The sequence below is a fragment of the Musa acuminata genome, chromosome BXJ2-7 (assembly GCF_036884655.1).
Source record: "Musa acuminata AAA Group cultivar baxijiao chromosome BXJ2-7, Cavendish_Baxijiao_AAA, whole genome shotgun sequence".
In the NCBI taxonomy this organism is placed as follows: Eukaryota; Viridiplantae; Streptophyta; class Magnoliopsida; order Zingiberales; family Musaceae; genus Musa; species Musa acuminata.
The window spans coordinates 8,878,590-8,903,555 of NC_088344.1; the positions used below are offsets into that span (position 1 = coordinate 8,878,590).

General features: G+C 38.0%; 1 protein-coding gene and 1 long non-coding RNA gene across 4 annotated transcripts in view; one reads left to right on the forward strand and one right to left on the reverse strand.

The window, feature by feature from the left end:
- Positions 1-21,809, reverse strand: part of LOC103991435 (uncharacterized) — a 35,967-nt gene extending 14,158 nt beyond the window's left edge. The window contains 18 exon segments of the mRNA XM_018828787.2: positions 138-245; positions 351-485; positions 2,920-2,997; positions 4,094-4,162; positions 5,922-6,092; positions 6,235-6,316; positions 7,523-7,569; positions 7,721-7,771; positions 8,612-8,723; positions 8,874-8,951; positions 9,686-11,947; positions 13,085-13,173; positions 13,286-13,354; positions 14,347-14,708; positions 14,859-14,930; positions 18,004-18,077; positions 19,631-19,857; positions 21,356-21,809. Coding sequence (XP_018684332.2) covers positions 138-245; positions 351-485; positions 2,920-2,997; positions 4,094-4,162; positions 5,922-6,092; positions 6,235-6,316; positions 7,523-7,569; positions 7,721-7,771; positions 8,612-8,723; positions 8,874-8,951; positions 9,686-11,947; positions 13,085-13,173; positions 13,286-13,354; positions 14,347-14,708; positions 14,859-14,930; positions 18,004-18,077; positions 19,631-19,857; positions 21,356-21,700 — 4,431 coding nt within the window. The 5' untranslated portion in view covers positions 21,701-21,809.
- A 173-nt stretch (positions 21,810-21,982) lies between these two features.
- Positions 21,983-24,966, forward strand: LOC135616105 (uncharacterized). Of its 3 annotated transcripts, XR_010488276.1 has the most exons (4): positions 21,983-22,377; positions 24,072-24,124; positions 24,218-24,329; positions 24,445-24,966. It is a non-coding gene; the product is annotated as an uncharacterized LOC135616105 (long non-coding RNA). The 3 variants fall into 3 exon arrangements; XR_010488274.1 differs by having other exon boundaries at positions 21,983-24,124; XR_010488275.1 differs by having other exon boundaries at positions 21,983-24,124; positions 24,448-24,966.

The following is a 24,966-nucleotide window of genomic DNA, read 5'->3' on the forward strand; positions in this document are numbered from 1 at the left end:
TCTCTTCAAGAATCTGTCCTAAAACGTGTGTTCATGAACACTACCGTACACAGAACTAATTATTAATTTGAAATCCAGACTACTAATTTATGAATATTTTTATAGAAATTCTATAGTTTTTTGAGATCAAATCTTACAGCTAGCTTCTTCACCCTCCTGGAGTGGCACTTGTAAGCTGCTACTGGTTCTATAGCAACTTCTTCAGATCTTTTCCTGCTTAAATGAGACAAACTAAAAAGTCGAACCTGGAAGAAGATAATTAGTATTGGTCTTTGATATCAGCCTAAAATAACATGCATCGTCATTAAAACAAAAACGATATTAAAAACAAATTCTAATCCAAGTAGTACCTCTGCGTCTCCTGCTCCTGATACAATTAGTTCATCGGATGTTTCCGGAACAAACTTTGTGCAAAATATGTTTGCAGAGTGACCAGTTTCAATACTATTCAAGAGCCCCCTGTCACTGTAACTCCATATATTAATCTGCAGCAATGAATGCAAAGTGATAATTATAAAATCAGATGGACTTTTTCCTATCTAGATAAATCATGAAAGTAGTCTAAGGGACCAAGAAATAGTGTTCATTCACTTCCATTTACTAGTAGCCTACTCGTAATGCAAATCAAATATTTATGTATCGTCAAAACCATTCTAGATTCACTGTATGAAACTATATCAATGATGCTGGAGATGGATTAAAATGTCATGTATGGTGCTGCCAAAATAAGTAATGACATAATGCAGAACGGTCTTCTACTTCCCATATAAGACAGCTTTTAATTTCGTACCATACCGGCATACCGAGCTTTGCTCGGTATGGTACAGTATGGCGTACCGAGCAGTACGCCTTGGCATACCGCTCAGTATATGTATTTTTATATATATATGTATATAAAAATATGTTTATATACGTATGTTTACTCATAAACATATGTATTTTTATATACATATGTTTTTGAGTAATAATTACTATAAAAATTGTTTATAAAAATATCCTCTTTCCATCTCGAGAAACGAAAAGGGGGTGATGGCGAAGCGGGCGAGGATGTGACGCGTTGCCTCTATCCCCAACTCGAACTAATGCTCCCGCGACAATTAGATCTAGCGAGGATCCAACCTGGGCCAAGCTCATCCCCAGCTCCCCCGCCGCTGCTGCTCTCAGCGACTGTGAGGAAGAAGACCAAGATGACGACGAGAGCGATAAGAGGAAGCAACAGTCCTACCTGGGCCAGGATCCCTTCCTTCGTCGTAGACCGCGACCTCCCCGACCACAATGACCACGATCCCTCCGCCCCCTACCGCGTTTCGCTCGACGAAGTGAGGACCCGCCCCCTACAGCGTTCCTCCCCACGGAGCGCTTCTTCGTGTCCCGCCATGTCCAACTCTCTTCTCCGTCATGCCTTCTCCATCCAACGAGCGCCGCAGTCTCGTCTTCTTCATTGTCATGCTCCTCGTTCTGTCTGCCAACTGATCGCTCAGTAGCGGGCAGTCCACGTACCAATCAGCTGACGGATCGATACGTACCGCCCAGTATGGGCGATACAATTCGAAATTTAAAACCTTGATAAGACATGTCAAAACATGTCATAATATGAAAAAGTGCGGCATGCATGATATGCACCAATATGTTACGTACTTTAACTTTCCTATACAAGGTTACCTTGTACTTTGAGCAACCTACACGAATGAAATCTTAATCCTCATAAAACAAACACTAGTTGGTTCTTGTGAATCTGTCACATGGCTAACTCTGCAGGTTCACAAATTCCTGGGAGTAAGCTAATTAAAATAAAACCTGGCATCAAGAAAAATTTGCAGTAAGTAGGTTTACTCCAACTAAAATAAAACCTGGCATCAAGAAAATTTGCAGTAAGTAGGTTTACTCCAACTCCAAGATAGTCAAAAAAATCACCATCAAACTAAATATTAGTCCTCAACGGGCTAGCATACCGCCACCTCCATGATTTATGAACGTCTAATATTTACTGCACAGTCTGGTTTATTAAGGCATCAAAAGGGAGAAATACCATGAAGTATGTAAAGAATCACTCAAAAAGAAAGAACTACCAAAAAATGTATAGGTGCTACATATAGTATTAGGGTTTCAACAGAGACAAAATTAATAGCCTTCTGCTACAGATAATAATCCAAACTGAAGCATCTAAGCAACTACCAACTGAAATTGACTGACCTCAGGAACAAATACAAGATTTCTAATTTGGATAGTAATACTTAGTTGAGTGCCATATAGACATATATAAATTTCACATATCAAATACTGTCACTAATAAAACCTCCTACCAAGGTAGCAACAAACTTCAGAAATGGTAAATGCTCATATTGATAGTTTGGTGCCAATCCAGTCGTCATTTAAATTTAAGAAAAATATTATCTAAAGTTGGTTTGATTCTAAACCCCATGCAAGACGCAACATGTGCGATTTAATCCATGTACCAACTGACCCTTTATCTGATTTGATACAGCACAAGAATCATTCCTTCAAACACTTGTGGCCCACTTGCACACCAGCCCAACAGGATTAAACTCAGTGGCCCTGGTTCGGAGTAATAAAATGCAAAGTAAATAATGGAGTCCTAAAATTTAAAGAAAAAAAGAAAAATAGCATCATGTCTGAACACTATTAGTAACCATTTTTTAATGGAATAATTAACATAATTATCAACAAGTTCAAGGTTTTCTAAGTTAGATAAACTAGAATTGCTATGAAGAGCAAATTGTCCAAAATCTGATTTAACTATTTTAATATGACAACTGCCAAATTATTAACAAAAATGTTATATATGTAGTCCATGTAAGTTGATCGCTATTTGCATAAATGAGTAAGTATGTGCAACTTCATATGGATATGATGGTTCAAGATAAACATCCAAGTGACAGTAAGTTTAGATAACCATACTCTAGTATCATCAGATCCAGATATTAAAAGTGAGCCCTTTGAGTTCCATGCAATGGCATTAACACAACCCTGATGGCCCTGTTGAAAAAACCATGACTGAGATATTAGACAAACATGAAGCTTCATATAGACAAGCACGAAGCTTGCTCAAAGATGACAAAAGACGAATGAATGATCATTAAAACATGTCCAACCATATGGACAACCAAAGATTAAATTTATCTCTTAAACTTCAATTGTATGCATCAAATATCTTAGAAACCCAAAAGGCTGAGAAGATACAGGAATCACAACTCGAGACATACTAAGATTCATATGCACAAAAGCAACTTCTTTTATCCGTAAAAAGGTCTTTTTTTTTTTTTACTATTATCTTTAACATAAAGGTACCAAAGAAGGACATAGTCTGCTACATTTCTTCTGTCTTCCTTTTCCTTGGTTTTTCTTTGTCTGCAAAGCATGGCACAGTATTATTGAGGATCCTGAGATTATGCATTGGAAAAAAGTACCTAAATCAGCACCAGAATTTTTCTCAAGGACCATATGGTACATCAGGGTTAAAGAGGAAATTACAGCTTGAACCAAAGATTAAAGCTACTAATGTCTGACCATATGGTCATTACAGCTGCTTTAATGGCTTGGGAAGAGATGTATCATGATCCAGAACCTTACTTGTGTAGGTTTTGCATGAATCTGTATAATAAAAACTACAACCAAGCACCCAAATTTAGTGCATTGAGTCTACTGACACACAATCAATATAAAAAACCAAACAGATCTCAAGACAATAAGAGTCATGAGCCCTCAAAACCTTGGCCCAAATTTTTAGAATAGATATTTAGCCTACCTCAAGTAAGGTATCTGTTTTTCCCCCATGGTTAAAGAGGGTGAAGTTAAAGAGAGGAGAAACAAGAGAGGAAAAAAAGCATATAGTCTTAGATCAAAAACAAGACAAAGAAACAATGCATTAAGCCAATAGCCTTACAAGTGCTGCCAATAAAAGATAACAGACTTGAATAAATGAATAAACTTATGAAAGCCGCACAAGGTAGACATTACTGATCATACAAACTGTCTACTTCTTCCAGCACATCAGTTTTCTCTTCATAAAATAGAGGACCATGCTTGTTAAAGTACCACCAGAAAGATGCTAGAATTATGTAATGAAACAGACCTCCATTTCTTTGTCCAAAGCAAGCCTCTGCATTAAAGAAGAATGTGCTTGCAGCCTCTGGTTCACATCCTACCAAGAACAAAATTTTTTTGATGATATTTAGCAACAATGCAAGATGCTTGAATCAAACAGTGGCAAAAGAGTAAAAAATAATAATGATGAATTTAAAGTAAAGTACTGAAAAAGATATTAATAATTTCCACAAGGTTCCGCATTATGGGCAAAGGTTATATTAAAATCTTTAACATGAGAAGTTGTACTGCCAGAGTTTTCTTCTCCTAAAGATGAAATTTGCTTTTCTTGTTATGACTGGTAGTCAACTACTCCATTAAAATCTCGGAACATGACCAGCATCTCGAAGGATACAAAACTACTATGGTATAACTTTGTCCATTCTCCTATGAAATGTCTAGATAGAAAACGTCTAGCTAACTAAAAGATACACGGCCAAGATCTGTTTCAACTGTAATGATACGCTAAAGAAGCCCCATATCTAATCAACATAACAGAGTCCACACCTGCATGACAAGAAAATGTGCTTATGTCTGAGTAACTTGAGAGGGTAGTTGCCTCAAAGGCTAACTGCACAAATAAATATAAAGCTGATCCAGGATATGATTTGACCATAAAGTTGCAGAAGGTTTACATCCCCTATAGGTTAACACCAATTTAATTGTACAGGTTGATATCAACATCTGGAAATACCAATCAGCCTTCGTGATAAAAAAAATTTCCATGTTGAACACCACCAGTACCCCAAAGTAGCACAACTTCTTGGACAAAGTTCTTCAAGAATTGCTAAAAATGTTTGAAATACCAAATCTTATAACACCTATCTACTTCACAAATCTAATTGTCTAACTATAGAATTAATGATGACAATCCAAGAATAGGCTACTTGTTGAAACCCCGGCTTTAAAGCTGCACTTGCCATCGAAGAATCACAAAAGTGGAGTTTAAAAAACAATCATTAGCCAAAATCATGAAGCTGCCAGCCAAAAGAACCACCTCGCACATTAAAAAGAGACCAAAAGTAGGGAGACGAACCATTCAAGATCGAGTTTAAAGACACACGCACAACACAAGGACGCTAGGAACATCAAAAAGTGACCAAAATGATTTCAAGTTGAAATACGGGAGTGAAGTATGATTTAAAACCCGACTTCAAGACCCAACCCTAAGAATCGCAAAACTGGGATGGAAACGAAATCATTGACAGAAAATCAAGAAGCCACGAGCTGCATAACCATCTGTAGTATTGAAAAGAGACCAAAAGGAGGACAAACAACCATTCAAGATTTAGTTTATTATGTACGGCCGTAAAGCACGATTCAGACCTCGACTCCGAGAACCAATCTTGCCATCGAGGAATCACAAAACTGGCCATAATAACAAAGCCATCGGCTAATAGAACCACCACTCCCATTGAAAAAAGACCAGGAGGAGGGCGATGTTCCATTCAAGATCGAGTTTAAACACAGTCGTAGTGCACAATTCATACACAACTTCATCAACCGAACTTGTCATCGAGGAATCACAAAACTGGAAGGCGAACACCATTCCTCGGCCAAAAACACGAAGCTGCCAGCAAACAGAACCATATTAATGTATTGGAAAAAAGAGGGCGACGAACCATTCGAGATCGAGTTTAAAGACGGGCGTATGGAACAACTAAAAAACCTTAACACCAAGAACCGAACTCGCCATCCATATATCAGAATCTGGGGTTCAAACAGAATCTCTCAGCCAAAAATCATCAAGAACCATCGACGATCGAGTTTTAATACAGGCGTAAAGCACAGTTCGGGGGAAGGAGAGATGCGAGTACCTGGTGCGAGTCAAAGATTTGCCTGCGCTCAACTAGATTGGCGATGTTGCCGTCGGGGAAACTCCACGTCTCCATCTCAGGCGGAAAGCGAAGGGAGGATTTCGGAAACCACCAACCCTGTCCAATCTCGCCTCTTCTCGATCTTCGAGAGGCTCGGTTATGCAATAATCCCTAGGTCGGTATCGGAAGCACCGAGGAAGAGGGGCTTCCGGAGCTTTCCTTCGTTTCTTGGGGCCTCTCTCTCTCTCTCTCTCTCTCTCTCCGTCCCACGCCCACCTTGGCGTTTCCTGCTTTGCTTTCATCAGCCTCTCACCATCATCTTATTTATCTCGCCGACTACAACTCCCCCGTCGATCGAACTCGAGTCTGGTCGCGGGACTGTAAAACGACTCGGTCTAACACAGTCACATTGGGTTCATGAAATAACATAAATAACCAATTTATATTTATTCGAAAAGGGATTATTCCACCTCGCAACATCTCCAATATTCCTCAATCTAATTATTGTTTGGTTGTCCCTTTTTGCCAACAGTAATTACTATGCAGGTGGTTTTTCTTGGAATAATTACTCATCTATTTGTGAACCATCTGATATAATTCAACATGGAGACATCCGCGTTAGACGACATTTGACAGATTTAGATCCCTAATAATCCATTTAACTCGCCGAACCCTGTGCTACAGGACTAGACATTGGCCGGAACGGGCTCAACCGGAACACAATCAACATGGTAGAATTGTATTGGTTGTTTTCGCTGTTTCCAACTCATGTAAAACACAATAATATCTTTCATAGGACCGCTGTACATACATACATGCATGCATGCATAAACAGCCAGGCAGATGTATTAATTCCTAATAAACTGAGGAAAGTTTCCCAACTTGACAAAACATTGAACATCTCGGGCGACCCCATAGATGATACTGAGCACCAAAGTTCTTTTTAATAATAGAGAACATTAATATAATTTACAGACTTTAGAAACCAAAACTAATTTTACTATGGAGGGCAAAAAAGTGATGATACTGTCGAGTTACAAAAAAAGAACAAAGCACATCTGCAAAACCCCAGCTGACACCAGGCAATTTTCTTGATAGTATATATACAAGGGTTTGTAAAGACCTATCTATCCAATCACAGCCTTGGGGGCTACTACTTTCGGGACATCTACAGATTAGTCCTCCACAGATTGCATTCATCAAATGGACTCATTCAAGTAAAAATATAGATCTCAAAATCGCTATCCGGTGTCAACCTTGAGAAAACGGCACGACCGTGGTTTGAGTTGAATTCACTGACCAAATTTTCTGTAGCTTTCATCACTTGGAAGCTACTCACTTTGAGGAGATGGCGATTGTAGCAGAGAGGTGGAGGGTCCATGGAGGATTTACTATTAACTTTTATAAGCATCCGACTTCTGATCATGTCTCTACTTTATATGTTTCTGAATTCTGATCAAATCTCTTGAACGACTGAACAGTTCGGCCACAAACTTCACCTTTATATTGATAAAATATCACCAGCCAATTTACAGTTCCATGAGAAACCGCTAATATCCAATAGCTCATTAGATTGCAGAGATACACCACCTGAAATCTACTCATTTGTGCAGCCATCAGCAAAGGCCTTTATTCTTTGCTTGAGAGTCTGCAAAAAGATGAATTGCTTTAGCATGCTTCCCAAAATTCAAGGAATCACTTGCAGATAATTGCTTTGTTTTTATTAAGGTAAGTAGCAACAACAAGAAAGCAAAAAAGATTCAGATGAAGGCATGATTCAGTTAAAGGTGAAATTGTACCTTCAGTTCTTCATGCAGCAATATGAAGACCTTCTTCATCTGCCTATTCCTCTGAAACATCAAGGCCAGTACTCATTTAGTTCTGATACCATCTCAGAGAGAGATAAATGACATCATCAAAAGAACAACATTTCTTTTCTTGAAGCCAAGGTTAATTTGATAGGACTTACACAATAATTTTTTTTTATTAACGAAACTCATTATATGGTAGATCACACACTACAAGGCCATCAATTACATTCCCACTCTCAATGAAAGATTTAAAGAATTTTCCACATTATTAGCAAAAAAACTCAAACAGCGGAAAAAGCATATGGGCCAGCGTATATGCATCCCTACCCTCACCACCTCAACAAAATTAATTGAATCCTTCTATGTTGGCATAGAACACTGGATAACAAGCTGGAGATTGTGAAGTTCAGTTTTGTCTGAAAGAAAGGCCTTAAACATGATAAACATTAATGTGATCAACGTTAATATGCATTTTCTGAATTCATGAAGTCACTTCAGGCAGCTGTAATACATATAAATCAATAAGAAAGACATTAAAAGGGTATCGGATTGCCCAACAGAAAGTGGGGTCTATCATGCAACTTAGAGCAAATAATTTAATACGATTTTTGGGACAGTATCACAAACACGGTAAAGTCTCCATGAAGTATAATATGTAAATATTTTAGAACAACATCACATGCAAACAAACATAGAAATATTATACTCAGAAAGATTAAACGTTTACTGCAGCTTATATCAGCATACCAAACTGAATAAGCACACTTCTGTGCAACTTTTTATCGGTAAGCATAATTTCCTTTCTAACAGGAGCTTGTAAAGTTATTCTAAATTATTTGATCAACCAAATATTTGTCAATTTAATTATAACAAATCTACCTCTTGATAATGGTGATACATTTCTCTCAACTTCTCCACAACATTATAGTATTCCTTCACGTCTCGCCCTTTGGCAATTTCAAGATCATCACCCAGTTGAAGGAAAACATTCCTGTATTCAAAAGATTTAACATGCAAAAATCCATATATATTATTTGCACAGACTCAACAATTGAACAATTTCGGGGTCATTGAAGCAGCTTTTTGTACTAAGTTACTAAAAGAAAATTTTATTAAAGAGTAATAAAATAAACTTAAGTACCTAATTTTCTCCAAGTTTTTATTCAGGTAGCAGTATACTTCATACTTCTCACGGTACTCCTGGACATATTGCTTATACCTGTTACAATCAATTTTATAGAGTCAAAGCAAAATAAGCTTAAATAAAATGTAAAGAATCACAGTTCAAATATGATTCAAGATATGTGCAAATCTTGTTCTTTAAACAAACCTTAATACTAATTTGCTTTTCAATTTGACTTAATGTTACAAGGAAGATTGTGGACTGCGGAGAAGGTTAGAATGCCAATATTCTCTCTTTGACCAGAACAAGGTGCTAATACTAAAAATGGACTACCCTATTTACCTCATATTTGCAAAATTCTGATAAGCAAAATGCATCAAATCATAACATAAGACCTTGTTATGAATCCGATGCATGGACACTGATCAAACATAACTTGGACATTTTCAAAGGACAAGTATCACTGCATCCATTCATCAGTTATATAGTATGTCGCCTCTTCTCTGTTCGAGTCTACAAAGAATGAAATAACCATATCTGAAATTAACATAATCCTCATGAAGTCAACAAGACCAAGCTGACCAAGATGATAAAACCAAGATGGCATGTCAAGTCAGCTCAAAATTTAAATATCAAACTGCCAGGCCACAAATAGGAAGTCATGTGCAACAAGATCAAAAGAGATGCCACAAAATGAACATAAATAATGGTTATTCATGTGATACAGAGACCAAGATGCTAATGCCGACATGATTGTGATAGTCATTATATGTATAACTGCTGATGCCATAACTTAAGCCTAAATGCAAGCTACTAGAGCAAGAACTTACTCTGAGAGGTCCTTGATTGGACCCCTAAGTTCTGGTTCATCTTTGTCATATTTTAAATAAAAGAAATTATCCTCGTCAGAAGAAGAGTCCCTCCTACTCCTGTCATTACCATCATTCGCCATCAAAACATTATTCTTACTTTGGTCTGATGCATTTGACTTCTGAGCTAACTCTCCATTGTTCTGACCAGTTTGACCACTATTCTTGTTATCATGCTGTAGCATGTTAGCATGGATTTTCTTGTAAGCACCTGAATGGTTTTCCAGACCCATTTTCTGGCCTGACCGCTTCTCATTTCTACTAGCTGTTTCTGCAGATTTGTCCCAACAAGCAGCTTCAGAATCGGCATGATCCACTGCTGGCAACTGCTCATTCTGGCAAACCATTGTTCTTAGCTGAGGCTGTGCAGGCTGTGCTGAATCTGAAAAGCTTTCTGCTGGGTCTCTCCTCTGAAGTCCATGGTTCCCCTGCCCTGCAACCCTAGAACCTGTTGGTGATTGCTTCTTCAGATTACGAGAAGCACTAATGCAAGTTCTTCCCTTGCTTATTTCTAGATCTGAATTAACAGAAGCTCTTCCCTTGCTTTTTTCAAAATCTGAGCCATCATTAGTAGGAACCTTATTCTCCAATGTCTTGAAAGATCCTTTTCTGTCCAGTTGTATCTTAACTACCGCAGATTCCTCTCCACCTTTTGGAGTTTCACGAAACTCGCCCAATTCCAGATCTGAAAGCTCTCTTCTGAGCATACTTCCCTTACCACCAACAATTTGAGACCTTTCACCATCAGATTTCTCCTTGCCAGTTTGCTGTCCATTAATCTTCGACGTGCCAAAGTGCTCACTAGATTTTGTCTGACAAGAATCACGAAAGGCTGAAACTTTAGCTCCACTAATTTCCCCAACATTTTTCGCAAAGTATCTCTCCTTCACATCACTGTTATTATTTCTGATATCCTTCTGCATCTTCTCCTTTAAATTAAAGTTGTCACGTAAATGTAAGTCTCTATCCAAATTATCACGAGTAATTTCTGCATACTTTTTTCCAGTTTTTTCAATGTATCTGCTGGGTTTCTCCATTGAATCTGAACCTTTATTCCTATTATCTAAACCTGATGCAAAATCAGGGCTTGGAGGCATTCTGCTTGAATTTCCTTGTGCCAAAGTTCTTCCGTACATGGCTGGGCTGCATTCCTGTGAATCACTATCTGTACTCTTACCACCGAGCAAAAAATTCTGTGTCTCAATTGTACGGTCTTTGTACCCATCATGCCTGGGCCGTTCAGGAGAGACATGCGGCATACCACCTGAAAAGGTAGCATCTTCACTCTTTCTCGAAGACATAAATTGGGCAGAGCTTGCAACCTTTGCTCTCTTAGCACCTTCTAGTCTCCCTTCAGAGTATTCTGAAGTGAAAGCCCTTTTAGGCTTCTGTTTGGTAACTTTTTTACTACTATCTGATGGTTCATGATTAGACCCATCTTTTGGAGTAGTTTGTCTCTCATTGTTACTTGACTTTAGGACTTGCTCATTGACATCATTGAAAGAATAATTACCCAACGGCATCTGCTGCCTCTCCAGTTGCTTACCTCGATAAGGTGAAGTAGATGCTCCCTTCTCAGAAAAAAGGAAATTTGCATTTGCTTCAAGATTTTCAAACGCTTCATTACTTCCATTAGGCGGAAAGCATTTGCTAGGTTCTACCACTTCGGTCATCTGGTCAATCTTATCAGAATCATTCAAATCAATAGGTGGTGATGGAACTTGAGCTTCTTGATCCATCCTAACATCATTTTTTACATGTTCATCACCAAATATGGTCCACGCTTTGGGTGAGGAAGATAATAGAGTTTCAGTTGTCATAGCTTTGTGAACAACCACCTCTTTTTCATTGTCGCTAGTCATTATATCCACATCAACATCAGATCCCTCTTTGCTGCTAGAGGAACCATCACTCTCGCTGTCACTGCTGCTTGCCCTACTTTGACTACCACTGTCACTTCCACTGCCACTGCTTTCGCTATCACTTTCAGAATCACTTCCACTTTCACTAGAGCTGCAAGCTTGGACTTGACTATCGTTATTGGCCTTCATATCACTAGAAAAAGGATCTTGAGAACTTCCTACCGTGTCAATATTTCCAGTAATATCTAGTTCTTCTTCTGGATTTAAGTTTGAATTAGTTTCGTGCTCAATTTTCTCTTCCAAGGCTTTCTCCACATCGGCTACCACTGCTTCAGTATGGTCATGTGAGCTCTCGGGAGAGCTGCAAATTAAAGACAATTTTATTTTGAGCATTTGTGAAAACAAGTACTTTATCATTGTTTATCATGTACATCATATGTACAACACTGTTTCCCCAGTACAACACATTCTTTGGGCGAAAACAATCAATATAAGAATTTCAACACAAAATGCAGAGATCCATCCAAACAAAGACAAATAAGAGCATAATGCCTCGTGATATAGCAATCTGATATTAGTGACTAACAAAAAATAAATAAATAAAGCAAGAAACACAAAGTACTGCATACATTTACATTCTGGATCTTGTATAATGTCCTATGTGCATGGCATGCTCCAATCTACTGTCCTAGCACCTTGCATAGGTAGGTGCCGCTTGATGGGTATAACACATGATGGTGGCACAAGTAGATATTAGCACGAGATTTAAATATGGATGGCTAAAGTTAGATGCTTGCATAAAAATTACACCTGAAATAACCACCAGTTAACTAACGATTGTCCATTTGAAGAATTTCTACATTGGATCATAGATATTGCAAAGAAGAGCATCTACGTGAAGAAAATCACAGAGAGAACTACATACAACTAAAAATGCATAGACAACTTTACAAAAAAAATCATTTTTTGTTATACATAGTCATTCATGAGAAGGAGGACAAACCTATGACATTTAAATTAGCACTTTTCTTTTTGTTGTATGTAGTTCACAAGTTAGTTTTAAGAAGTAAATAATTTAGAAATGAAGAAGAAAAAGCATGACAGAACTATATCTTAAGCTATTCACATCATTTCACTATGGCTTGGCAATATTACAATGGAAATCTTGTCCAACTTCAGCCAAAAGCTTGTGTACCGCATCCAAAGAAAAAAAAAGGCAAATAAGAAGGGAATTCTGAGGTGTCACATGGGATTTTCCTTAATTTTGTTCTTTTTTCTCTGACTTGTGTTTTCAGGGGAGACAGCAGGAGGCTGCTGAACAAGCTATAAGATACTGATGCTTCTATACGTCATATAATTTTTCTTCTCTCTATTTCTAACCAAAACTAAGTAAAATCAAAGTTTCCCTTCTATTTGCTTCCTAGATCTAACTTTGCTGGTTACAAAGAAATTAGAGAAATACAAAATGGAATAATTAGAAACATGTGGTGAGATATACCTCCCGCTTTCAGGTGCTCGTGCAATGGAGCTTTCCAACTCCACTCCAGGTTTCAAGAAGTACCTGCCTGGGGCTTGGCAAATGGCAATCTGTTAACCAGATAATGTGGAAACATGTCAACCTCTATCACATGCTGAACTCTATCCTAGTTCTCTAGTGTAAATTTCCCAAATTGCTAAAAGATAGTTTATCTTAACTTACATGTTTTATGACACTCTCGATCTTCTTAACAGAGTTTGGAACTCTCTCTCCCACTGCTTTCTCCAAAGCCTAGAATAAATTAAATATTTCATTACAATTTAGAAATAAAACCAAGAGGAAGATTCACAACTTATCTAAATATGAAATAAAAAAAATAGAATACCCTTTGCAACATTAGTAATTTTCATTACATGTACAGTTCATGAACATAGAGTATTGTACAAGGTGAGCATAATATCCTACTGGGTCTTTCCACGGAGCTTCTTGACAGAGATTTATGCTCCATGCTCATCTTGGTGTAACAGCACATACGACTCCTCATAAACATGGGAATGGTTGAAGAAATGTAAATAGATAAATATCAGTGAGTTCATGAAGACAAAAAAAGAGATGGATACTGTCTACTTGCTTCTAGTGAGTATGATAGCCAATGAAAGCAATCAGATGGTCTCAGCAGAGATAAATTCCACAATCTATGCTTGAAAACTAATGCTCCAAGATTTCATCCCAATCCATCACTAGAATTGAATCATCATATGGTTCATTAGAAAAAATAACAAGATATCTAAAAGCTCTTTGTTTTACTAGTGATGTTGCCCTTTACAGAGCTGAATTGCATGACAAAGTCAATGCAACAGAAGACAAATAGTTAGGACCTCATAGCTTGTTGTTGGTGGTAATGGTGAGAAGTAAGATTTGTATTCCACCAAATCATAAATACATAAAAACCAGGTCAGCTAAACTATTTTCCGTAATTTCACATCAAAAAATGATAAAAGAAGGAACAATTCACTAATGGAGGAGAAAGGAGAGTTCTCAGAAGTCAGGAAACGGTGCGACTAATACCATAGTTAGCTTTTTGTAATTAGTTTTGCCCATTGTGAAAATGAGCACTAAATTACAAGTCTAAAACTAAATAAAAAAAATCCCACGTTCATTTGCCTTCAAAATAAATCAGCAATCCTACATTATTACCTTACCAAGAAAGTGCTTGTCAATATTTTTTTGGTGCTTGTGAATTCAAAGGTGATTATATCACATTATTCAGAAAAGACATTTACCTTCAAGCTCATTCCTTTGGGATTTTCGGACAGTACAGTGATCAGAAGGTGACGCAAATCATGTAATTGATCACCAACTTGAACTGCATGCCCACTTGCATCATGCTTAACACCACTTGAAACCCTGCTAGGGACTTCCTTAAAGTTCCCAGATTCCTCTTTGTTTATATTTGAGGAGGGAATATTGTCATCATGTTGTTTCTGGCCTTTCAATGAAGTGCTAATTCCAAAAGTTGAACCAGAAGTCCCAGGTACATGTTGCTCAGGAGGTGAAGGAAGTGGTGACACTGAAAGTCTGCCTTTATTGTTGTTTGATGCTGTTACAGACTTCACAACAGATCTGGAAGGACCAATATTGGAAACTGAAACAAGCAAAGACAAAAGGAATAGATGATTCAGCAATCCCATCTCTCAACAAGAAATAACTAGAAAAGACAACACATCATAACCAAGGTACAATGACAATATGAGTACAAAAATGTGAAATTTTATGAGCAAGTGACAAAGTCCACCTTGATTTGAGTCGGTCTTCCGCTTTTTAAAAAACTCCTTCTTCTGTTTCCAATTCATTCTTCGCATACTACCTAGTGGAAAAGAAGCCACATATGATGCATCAAGAAGACTTGAGGCAATATAGAATTTAAATGCATATCTGAACTCCAAGAATACTGATATCCAATAAATAATAATAAATAAATATTTTGTAGTAGAATATTGCAATCAGGCTGTAGAGCTTGCTTCCTGGGTACAGAACTATTGACCGCTCAGGAAATCTTAGAAGTTAACTAGAGGATTAATTGTTCTGATTATTGAAGTAGAAATTTTTACCCTGTGGAAATCAACCTGATGTGTGAGACAACTGTTCCAAATAAGATCAAGTTTCTGAGTCACTGCATCCTAACTTCAGCTTGTAATACTACAGAATACCAGACAGGGTCACTAATGTGCCTACCATATAGTTGAAACGAAAACATGTCAGACAGTGCTGGCCACAGGCCATCACATCGTTGGAACATTGTACATTACTCTTGGACACAAGTCAATATACATTAAACACCAGAAATGCTTTAACTGAATGAATAAATTAATCAAGTAGACTAGTGAATATTTGTTCTTCTCCCTAATAATTTCTTTTTTTTTCATTGACAACAAGTTATATTAAATCAATTAAGAAAGGAAAATTAAGCTAAAAAATAAGCGACATCAACTAGAAATTGTAGCTGACATCCAACTAGCTATATTGTTGGTATCCCATACACACACATATATATAACACCAGAAATGCTTTGACTGAATAAATAAATTAATCAAGTACACAAGTGAAATTTGTTCTTCTCCCTAATAAGTTTTTCTTTTCCATTAACAACAAGTTATATTCAATAAATTAAGAAAAGAAACTTAAGCTAAAAAATAAACGACATCAACTATAAATTGTAACCAACATCCAACTAGCTATGTTGTTGGTATCCAATACACACACACACATATATGGAAGGAAAAAATATATTACAAATTGTAACTTACACATAATTTTCTAGCTATGTACAAATTACAAATAACTACCAAAAAATAATTTTATGAGTAAATAAATAAGAAAATTTTCTTTTCTAGGGACAAATAACTACAAGAAAGCAATGAGCACATTTGGTGAGAATGGTCTAGTACGAAGTAAAAAATGTCTTTGTGCAGATTTAGATTGTTAATTAAACTATAAATTGGCTAGAAAGTACACACGTTTTTAGAAAATGATGCTCGATGCAATTCCAGAATATATACAAAGCTCTAAACACAATTTATGAAATGGCTGACAAAGAGGTTTTTAAATTAAGCATTGATATTGAGCCACAAGCACTTTCTCTAAGACATTATTCTTATAATGACTATTGTCAAATTCATACTTTGTTGGACACCAAAGTTTACCATATGGTTGTTACTGGTTGGTGTCATCTTTTTAGTATAAAGAGTGACCGGCTGGTACAGGTCAGTATACCATCTGGTATACTGGCATCGTACTAGTTTAATAAAAACCCAAAAGCAGTACTGAACCATGATTTAAATCCTTGAAGAAGTGTATCATTCTTGATAAAATTTAACAACAATTGACCGTCGAAAGCACTAAATCAAAGAGAGCTTTAGCTAAAAATATATGCAAGTGGTCATAATGAAAAAAAAACAACATAAAAAAGGCACACACAAACAATGAAAGAGAGGTCAAATCATATGCACTTACAGCAGTGATGTGATCCATAAAATATTCAGACTAAGGATCAGTAATTGAATTCAAATAAATTCAGATTCATCCAACTAATTGAATTTCTAGCCCAATATAAAGGAACTCCAAATTTTTCATGATCATGATGAACTTAAAGTTCATAACAGTGATTTAAAATGTGCTAGACACCAAAAGACGCCAAGGTTCGAAAATGCTCGAGGTGCTAGGTGCTCGCCTAGGCGCTGCCCAAGCGAAGCGAGGTACTTTAAAATATTAAAACATAAAAATATAGAATTATAATTAATAAATAGAGATTAACAGTGTTAAAATCTAAATAGAAACTATTATATGATAACAGTAGTCTACTGTTAATAGCATTTTAATTTACTATTAAAGTAGTTAGAGGGGAGAAAAAAGTCACTGATAGTGGAAAGTAGAGAAGGAGAGGGCGTCGATGACGGACGACGACGGCAGCGACAGAGGAAGTTGCAGATGACAACAATAGCGACACAGGAAGTTTCGGATAATGACAGAGGAAGCTACGAATGACAGCAGCATGCACGAAGAAAGCTTCGAACGATGACAGCGACAATGACAGAAGTTGTGGACGGTGACATTGTGGGCGGAGGAAGTTTCAGATGTATCCGTAGGTAGCAAAGGAAGGTGTAGTCCTCTCCCTCGACGATGGAAGGAGATGCACATGGAAGCAACGACGACGGAGGGAATTGCACACAAAAGCTAGACCTTCGGACCCGTTTGTCGATGGCAGAGGAAGCGTCAATCTTGTGTGTCAATGGCAGAGGCAGCAACAAAGGAAGCAACGACGGCAAAGGCAATGGCTTCGCACGAAGTAGAGTTTATGGCTTGGGGTCATGCGAGGGGGCGGGGTTTACATGCGTAGATTTAGTAACATCATATAGCTTAGTTGGTTTAATCGAACCACCTAAGCAACTGTTCAACCGAACCAAGCTTAACAGTCTGGTTCGGTTGCTTTCTTTTTCAATGCGACGCTCGCTCGAGGCGCCCAACGCCTGGGTTCGGGCAAGCAACCTGGCGGCACATCACTGAAGCACGTCACCTGATCAATGCTTGAGGCACTCAGGCGACTATTTAAACCCTTGGTTGGCAATTTCTATTTAAATCTGTTTAGGAACCCATCTACAAGTTACAACATGTTCACTTCGACCTCTAAAAGAATGTCGAAATTCATATGTCCATTTCTGTCCAAATGCAGATTGGAAACTCAACTCAAACAAAAATCAAGAAAAAGAAAGGAGATTTCCAGCTGTTATCCAATTATTTAATTCAGTCAACTTTGCTTGAAGAATTACTTCCAACAAAAATGGAACAGAAAGCAGGAAAATAACACAAAAGCATATCACAAATTACAGAAATTCAAAAGATAAAGAGCAACTAATGCCAACATCAGAAGAGTAAGTGCTGACCCTCAACAGCAGCAGCAGCAAATGTTTTGGCCTGATTTTTCACAGATGGATTTGCAGGGTCTAATACTATGGCCCTGTAAACAGAACAGTCAACCAAAATGAGAACAAGTCATTCCATTAAATAGAATGGACAGCTAAATACATACAAGCATATACAACATACAGAAGGAAATACGATAAAATCAAAATGTTTGTTCTTCTTCACATAGACAATGGCATAGGACAAAAAGAAAAGTGCTTGTTTAAACAATAAAGCCACAAATTAATAGAAATTTAGCCAACATTCAATAAGTGTGATTTTCCATAAAGTCAATTCCTAGCAATTGCAGTAAGAAAGTTCAGCAGGAGCATCTTTAGCTAGGTGAACTATAAAAATCTACTTGTAATAATCTATCAACATAACTACCCTAGGGAACTAGTTTCTTGTCAAATTATTTAATATCTCATACAGGCAATTGTAGTATCACAGGACATAAACACTCCCCCTGATGTCACATCTTGCGTTAAAAGAACTAAGATCACTAAAACCTTCTTATCATATTATTTGATATTCAATACATGCAATTGTAGAATAAACACACCTCCTAGTGTCACATCCCATATTATAAGCACTGAAATCACTAAAAGCTTCTTTTCATATTATTTGATATTTAATACAAGCAATTGCAGTATCACAGGACATAAACAGGTCCCCATATGTCACATCTTGTATTATAAGCACTAAGGTCACTAAAATCCTTCAACTTTAAGGAGTGAGTTTGCTTGTTAGAAAGAACTTAACAAAGGACCAGAAATCAAGAAGAAGCCAATGATGAATTAAAATCCAGTGGCATGGGCATGATGAAAAACTCTTAGATGTTGGAGATCTAGTCCACACACAAGTAAAATTAGAGTATAGATTGATGAAAACAGGTACCTTCTTGAAGTGAATATTGACAGTTGGAAGCACACAGTCCGAATCAAGATAATATTTTTGGAGATTGAGCTCAATAGAAGAGTCCTCAATCAACTTACTAAAAACTGGAATGATCAAACATGGATTACGTCCATATAAATTGGAAGTTAGGACAATGATATTCATAAATAAAATGGTGCAGCAAAGTTTCAAATACTGGTCAAACTGATACGTACTAACCAATATTTACTGGTCACATGAAGTACCAATTTCGGACCATATCAGTCCATAGTGATCGAAATTCTTTTTTTTTTTGTTTCTGCTGGTAGGAAACAGTGCAGATCAGTATACCACCCAGTATAGTGGTATTGTACCGGTCTGATCTATTGTCACGACACATATCAGATTGGTACTTAAAAGTTAAAACCTTGGTCGGTAACATAATCAAATGGCTTAATGCAGAGAAATTGAAGGGCCAAACAGAGGTCATTCACCAATTTGGCAAAAACAAAGTTCATATTGGTTTAAAAGTGTTAGACATAAATCAAGACAGCTTCTATAGCTTATCACTGCCAAGTGGCAGTTCATTGAAAGTGAATAGCAGCAGAAAACGTTTTTTTGGGAAGATATTTCTTTTAAAGTATGCATAACAGACATACGATATCCTGTTAAGGAAAAGTGCATAGCAACAGAAATCTTATTTAATGCTGATTAAGGAGCTCTGAAACATACTTCCGAGATTTAGATAAGCGTTCAGCCTCCTCCGACCGCATTTTTACATGGTTCTTTGTGGACTCATCTAGGATTCTTTGAACAGTCAACTTGCGCCATGCAGAGCCACTTTCAACAAGCAATCCATGTCCACCCTCTCCACTTCGGTGTTCCTCGTAAATATCACAAAGATCTCCAAGTTCCCTTGACCATGTAAAACTGAATTCTTTACCTCCAACATCTATGACCTGATGCAAAGAAACACATTTTTAATAATGGCCATTTGCCTAAATATGCAATGGAAAAAAAATATTGAAGGAGCACAGAGCATCAAGTCCAGCAGATGTCATTTCACCCATTGTTTAGTTCCCTTTGGAAGCATCAATGCATTGGTTGTTTTACAATTTGTTTCCTTAAAACCTTATTGACTCATACCAATAGTCAAAAAATTAACTATTGCTGGAACTTGCCTAATTTTGAACTTTAGCTCATGCAACAAGGTTTTTGAGACAAACTAGGAATAAGAATGACACATTGCAGACATATTAAAATATACAACTAAGTTTTGGTGCCTCACTTATGGACCACCATCTTCAAAACAGTGGTAAAGAAAGGGCAATCCAGTAAAGCCTTCATGCATATGCAAGTGAAGAAAAAGAATTCTCAATTATTAAGTTGGTCATAATTCAAGGTTACATAGTTCCATGCTGGAAAATTTGAGATTTTTGTCACTCGTAATTGATTATACTCTTGAGTCATCAATAGATGGAACAGCTAGAATTCATCCAGTTGTAGCAATGTGCAAAGGATAAGCATGACAACATGCTATTGGAATAGCTTAGACAATAAACATGGATTTCACAACAATACAGAGCAGGTGTTCTACTCATGCAAATGGAAATAGTCCACTGAGAAAAGAAACACTTGACTTTTGACAAAGAAAAGAATAGGCATGCCAACATGAAACAAATCAATAGAAAATTCTGATTTGACCCAGTTGAGCTGAGCAGGACATAAATTCAGTCCATACCCTATCCTAATAGGCAAGGGATGAATGATGACCCTATCAAATCATAGTGATATGATGGACGTAGTGATTGAAATATTGATTCGTCGAACATGAACTTTATACTTCTTTCCTTTACTTCTAGGAAATAAGTTGAATGTATCAATTAGATATTTCCCTTTTTATTCATCACATGGGTCATGAGTGACATTCTACATTTTAAAAGGCTTACCAAACACAAAGATCTTAAATTCAAGAACCTACAGATTTTTAGAGAGGGCTTGAAATGCTAAAATAGAGGGGAACAGAGAGTGATAGGAAGACCAAGCTGTATCCAGGACACTTAACCAAAACTACAGCACCTTTGCCTTCGACTCATTCTTGTGAAGGTGTCATCAAAATTACTCTGTTGAATCTTAATTGAAATAAGACCAGAATAAAGCAACAAAATTCTCAGATCATATGTATTATCAACATCCATACCACGTGAATTCCATTGAGTCGCTGAACTTATTACACATCAATCAAAATCCTTCACGGTTCAAACAATGCAAAGAACAAGGATAGAAAATCACATAAAGAGCATTTAACGCATACATTAATATAAATAAAATCATCTCAGACATACAAGCAAAAATATGCCATTCAAACTAACATCAAAGAACAAGAAACCAAGACAATCGAGGCACTCATTCGCAGAGAACCAAATACAATACTGGAGGAGATTAAATAGGGCTTACGTTTCCCGAGGTGTTAAAGTTCGAGTCAAACTTGATCCTGGCGATCCCTCCCTGCGTCTCCACGCGCCTGATTTCATCAACCAGGTCAGGCGTGAGCCGAATAATCGCCGCGAAGTCGGGCGGGCCGCCTCCGGATTCGAGGCTGAAGGTCTCCTCGCGCGCGGGCGCGGAGGGGGCAACCGACGTACCGCCAGGGCGGCTCCGCGACGCGGCGGCCGAGGCCCCGATCGGCAGGCGCCCGCCCGGGGCGGCGCCGGGGCGGTGGAGGGTTGTCGGGGGCGGAGCAGGCAAGGGGCGCTTTCCGTTCCCCCGCCCCGCTCCGGCACCCCTCCCTAGCTTGAACATCGACGGACAAGGGATCTACTTCGTCTCCGTCGCCGTGGGTGGAGGTGGGTGCCGGTGGCAATGGCGAAGAGAGACTCCTTGCTATCGCTTTTAGGGGAAACTATAACAGGAGGTTTATTCCTCGAAGCGTTTTTGGTATCGGCTGATATATATCGCTGCAATTTAATACAATACACCGAAAAAAAGAAAAAACCTGTATCTGAATCGTGAAATGACCGAAACACCCTTATGCACCCAATTAGATCAAATTGTTTCCTTTTCTGTATATGATCGGTACGGGATCAAATGTCATAAAGGCAATGAGTGCGTCGCCCCGCTGACCATGTTGCATCATCGTCATCGATGCTTGCCTTTGGCTACAGAACGGGAAAGGCGATGTACTCGAGCCTCCTCCGACGGCCATGTAACGGCAGACAAATGCTCCTGCTCACTTTTCCAGCAGCGAAACTCCTTCTTGGCTCGCTCCTCCTCGCCCTGGTGGCGCTACCCGGCTGGAGACCGCGGCTTCCGCGTCTGCTCGCAGAAGAAACGTACGTGTGGCGAAGCCGGAGACCAAGCGCCCGCGCCCGACCGCTCTTTGGGCACACGCATCCGCGCGATACGTCGGCGAGGCTGTAGGCCGTTTGCGAGGTTGCCGCCTTCTTGAGGTGCGGCCGCTGCAAGGCCGTACGCTATCTGTAAGAAATCGGGGATTCACTTCCATCGCAACTTCTTCTTCTTTGGTTTCACTGACCTCATCTCGATTTTTGTTTTCTCTTTTTGGTAGCTTTTGATTCTTGATGTTTAATCAATGCATATATAATTGCTTCTCCTTATAAATATATCGAGTATTTTTCTATCAGCTTAAGCTTTTTTGTGGTTACCTAAATCAAATCTTTATCATTCTAATTTGGTAAAAGTTGATGCTTATGCTAGTTTTCTGTTTGAAACTGATGCTTACTGAAATCTAATTAGGCACTGTAGTCACTGTAGATAATTTCTAGTAGAAACTGTGTGCTCGCGGCATGTATATCTCTTTGTATTCAAGTAGGTGAGATCCTGAAAAGGGTTTAAAAGGATTTATGAAGAAGGGCTGAATGCGCAAGTTCTTTTCCTTTTTCAAGATAAGATTACATAATCTCTAACAGAGATGAATTATATAAAAGATTCATTGGCAGCATTTATTAGAATGAGACTTTAAAATGTTCTTGTGAAAAGTATAAACACCATCAAGACCAGTCCGATGGAAGCACCTACAATTTGGTACACTGGGGGTTGATGTCACCTGTGGGACTTGTCGCCAAGGCAATCATCATGTTCTTAGTCATTTGATTGAGATACAGGAGCCGCAGCTTTGTTTGTTACATTTTTCAAAAAGCTTCTGTGCTAAATTGATATGTGTAGGTCCTTCCTGAGTGCTCATAAGTCTATTTATAACATTAACTGAGTATTTCCTTTTTATTTACATTCTTGGATATCCCAAACATTGTCACAATTGATCTAACAGGTTTTCCATCATCTTCATTTACGCGAAACAATGCTCATGTCTGCTATGAAGCATAGTGTAATGATTTCTTGAATATTGCAGCTATGAGAAATCTCACATTATTCACTGGAGATTAGGCCATGAAGTGGCCCATGCCCCATTAAGTCTGTCCAACTTGAATGTCTTTTTGTGTATCCTTATGATTTGTTTGTTAATAGTTTATAATTCAGAAATGCATTACGTCTTTAGGAATTCTAGTAGTCTTTTTATGTTTTTGAAAGTCTTATCCAGTGACTGCTGCAACCACTTCAAGGACGATAAACTTATAGTAGTAAAGATGTGTAGAGAAGTTGTATCTTATATTTGGGTAAAGAAATAGAAATAATGTACATAAACATGTCTTCATGAATATTAAGTGCCCATTTTTTTCACAAAGGGGGAAACACAACGTGAAAGCTTTCGGTAGGATCCATGGATCTTGACTTCAGCATGTGTTTTGGTTATCTGAAAGTCATGGACGTGACATTACCAGAAATCAAATCAAATAAGAGACGGTCAGTTTTCACTATCCTACAAATTACTTCAGAACTCTCTCCATATAAGTTCATCTTTTTCAAATTTAAAGCTTTCCAAAAGTCAGTTTCCAAGTTCCAGCCAAATCCGGTGAACCACGCACCAACTTGGGCCACTTTCGCCATAATTGACACAAATATAAATGATTGTTTATCCGCTTTGGACTTTTTTGCCTCTTATGCTTTCTTATTTTAATGTACTGTTAAATCTGGAGTTATGTAATCACCGTAAATTCCCTTTTTGGGAACTATGGGAATATATTGGCTGGTGCATTATAACCCCTCTTTTGGGAACTATGTCATCTTGTAAGAATTACAACTTTTTTGTTCTTAGGTGTTGTCTAGTCATCAACAACCATACCAGAAAGGAGAGTGCAATCCAAATTGGTGAGTTTTTCAACATTGTGTATCTGCTGCTTGTGTCTGCCAGTTACCAATTTCTTCCCTTGTCACTGACCTTTGACAAGTTTGATGTATCAGGATCATCAAGCTGGGTTCTTCCATGGCTCTAGTTACATTCAAAACAAAGGCAGAGAGACTGTACAAGAATCTGGATAAGATGGAGGCTTCTTTGTCTGCTAACATATCTGAGGTTTGGAGCCTAATTCTAGTGCACCAAATTTATACCTTTTCCCAACCCATCATTCTCCTTTCCTTCACTTCGGTGAACTTGAATTTTCTTCCATCTCTTTGGTGTTTGTTTCCAGCAGCAGGGACAGTACTAATTTACAGTTCCTAAGTTGCTGTTCATTCTAAGCCATCTCTGGAGGCAGTTTGATGCTGCAAGAACCTACACAAGGCTGACTGAAGACGTGAAGCCTGAGAAGCTTCTGGCTATAAGGGCAAAGCTAACACAACAGCTGATAGGGATGCCCTTTCTTCCGAGGTGCCCTTCTCTTTTTCTTATGTCAACATTTTTGGTAACTCCCAACGATCCGTCAGCAAATCCTGAGTTAGTGCCTATGTGGTTGTGCTCTCAAGGTCAGAGATCAACATGTTGGCTGAAAGCCTCCACACCCTGATTACTTGCATGGACTAGGAAACTGAAACTGATGACTGGAAAAATACAATGGATCTCATATATATACATGATCGAGGGAGCATTTATTTATAGTGGATATATGGTTTCTTTTCCTGTGGGTGTTAGAGAGCATTGATCAATAATGGTTGTTTGAGGCTGCTGGTTCTTTGTGCCTTTTTAACTCAAATAAAGATCATATTGTGTGACA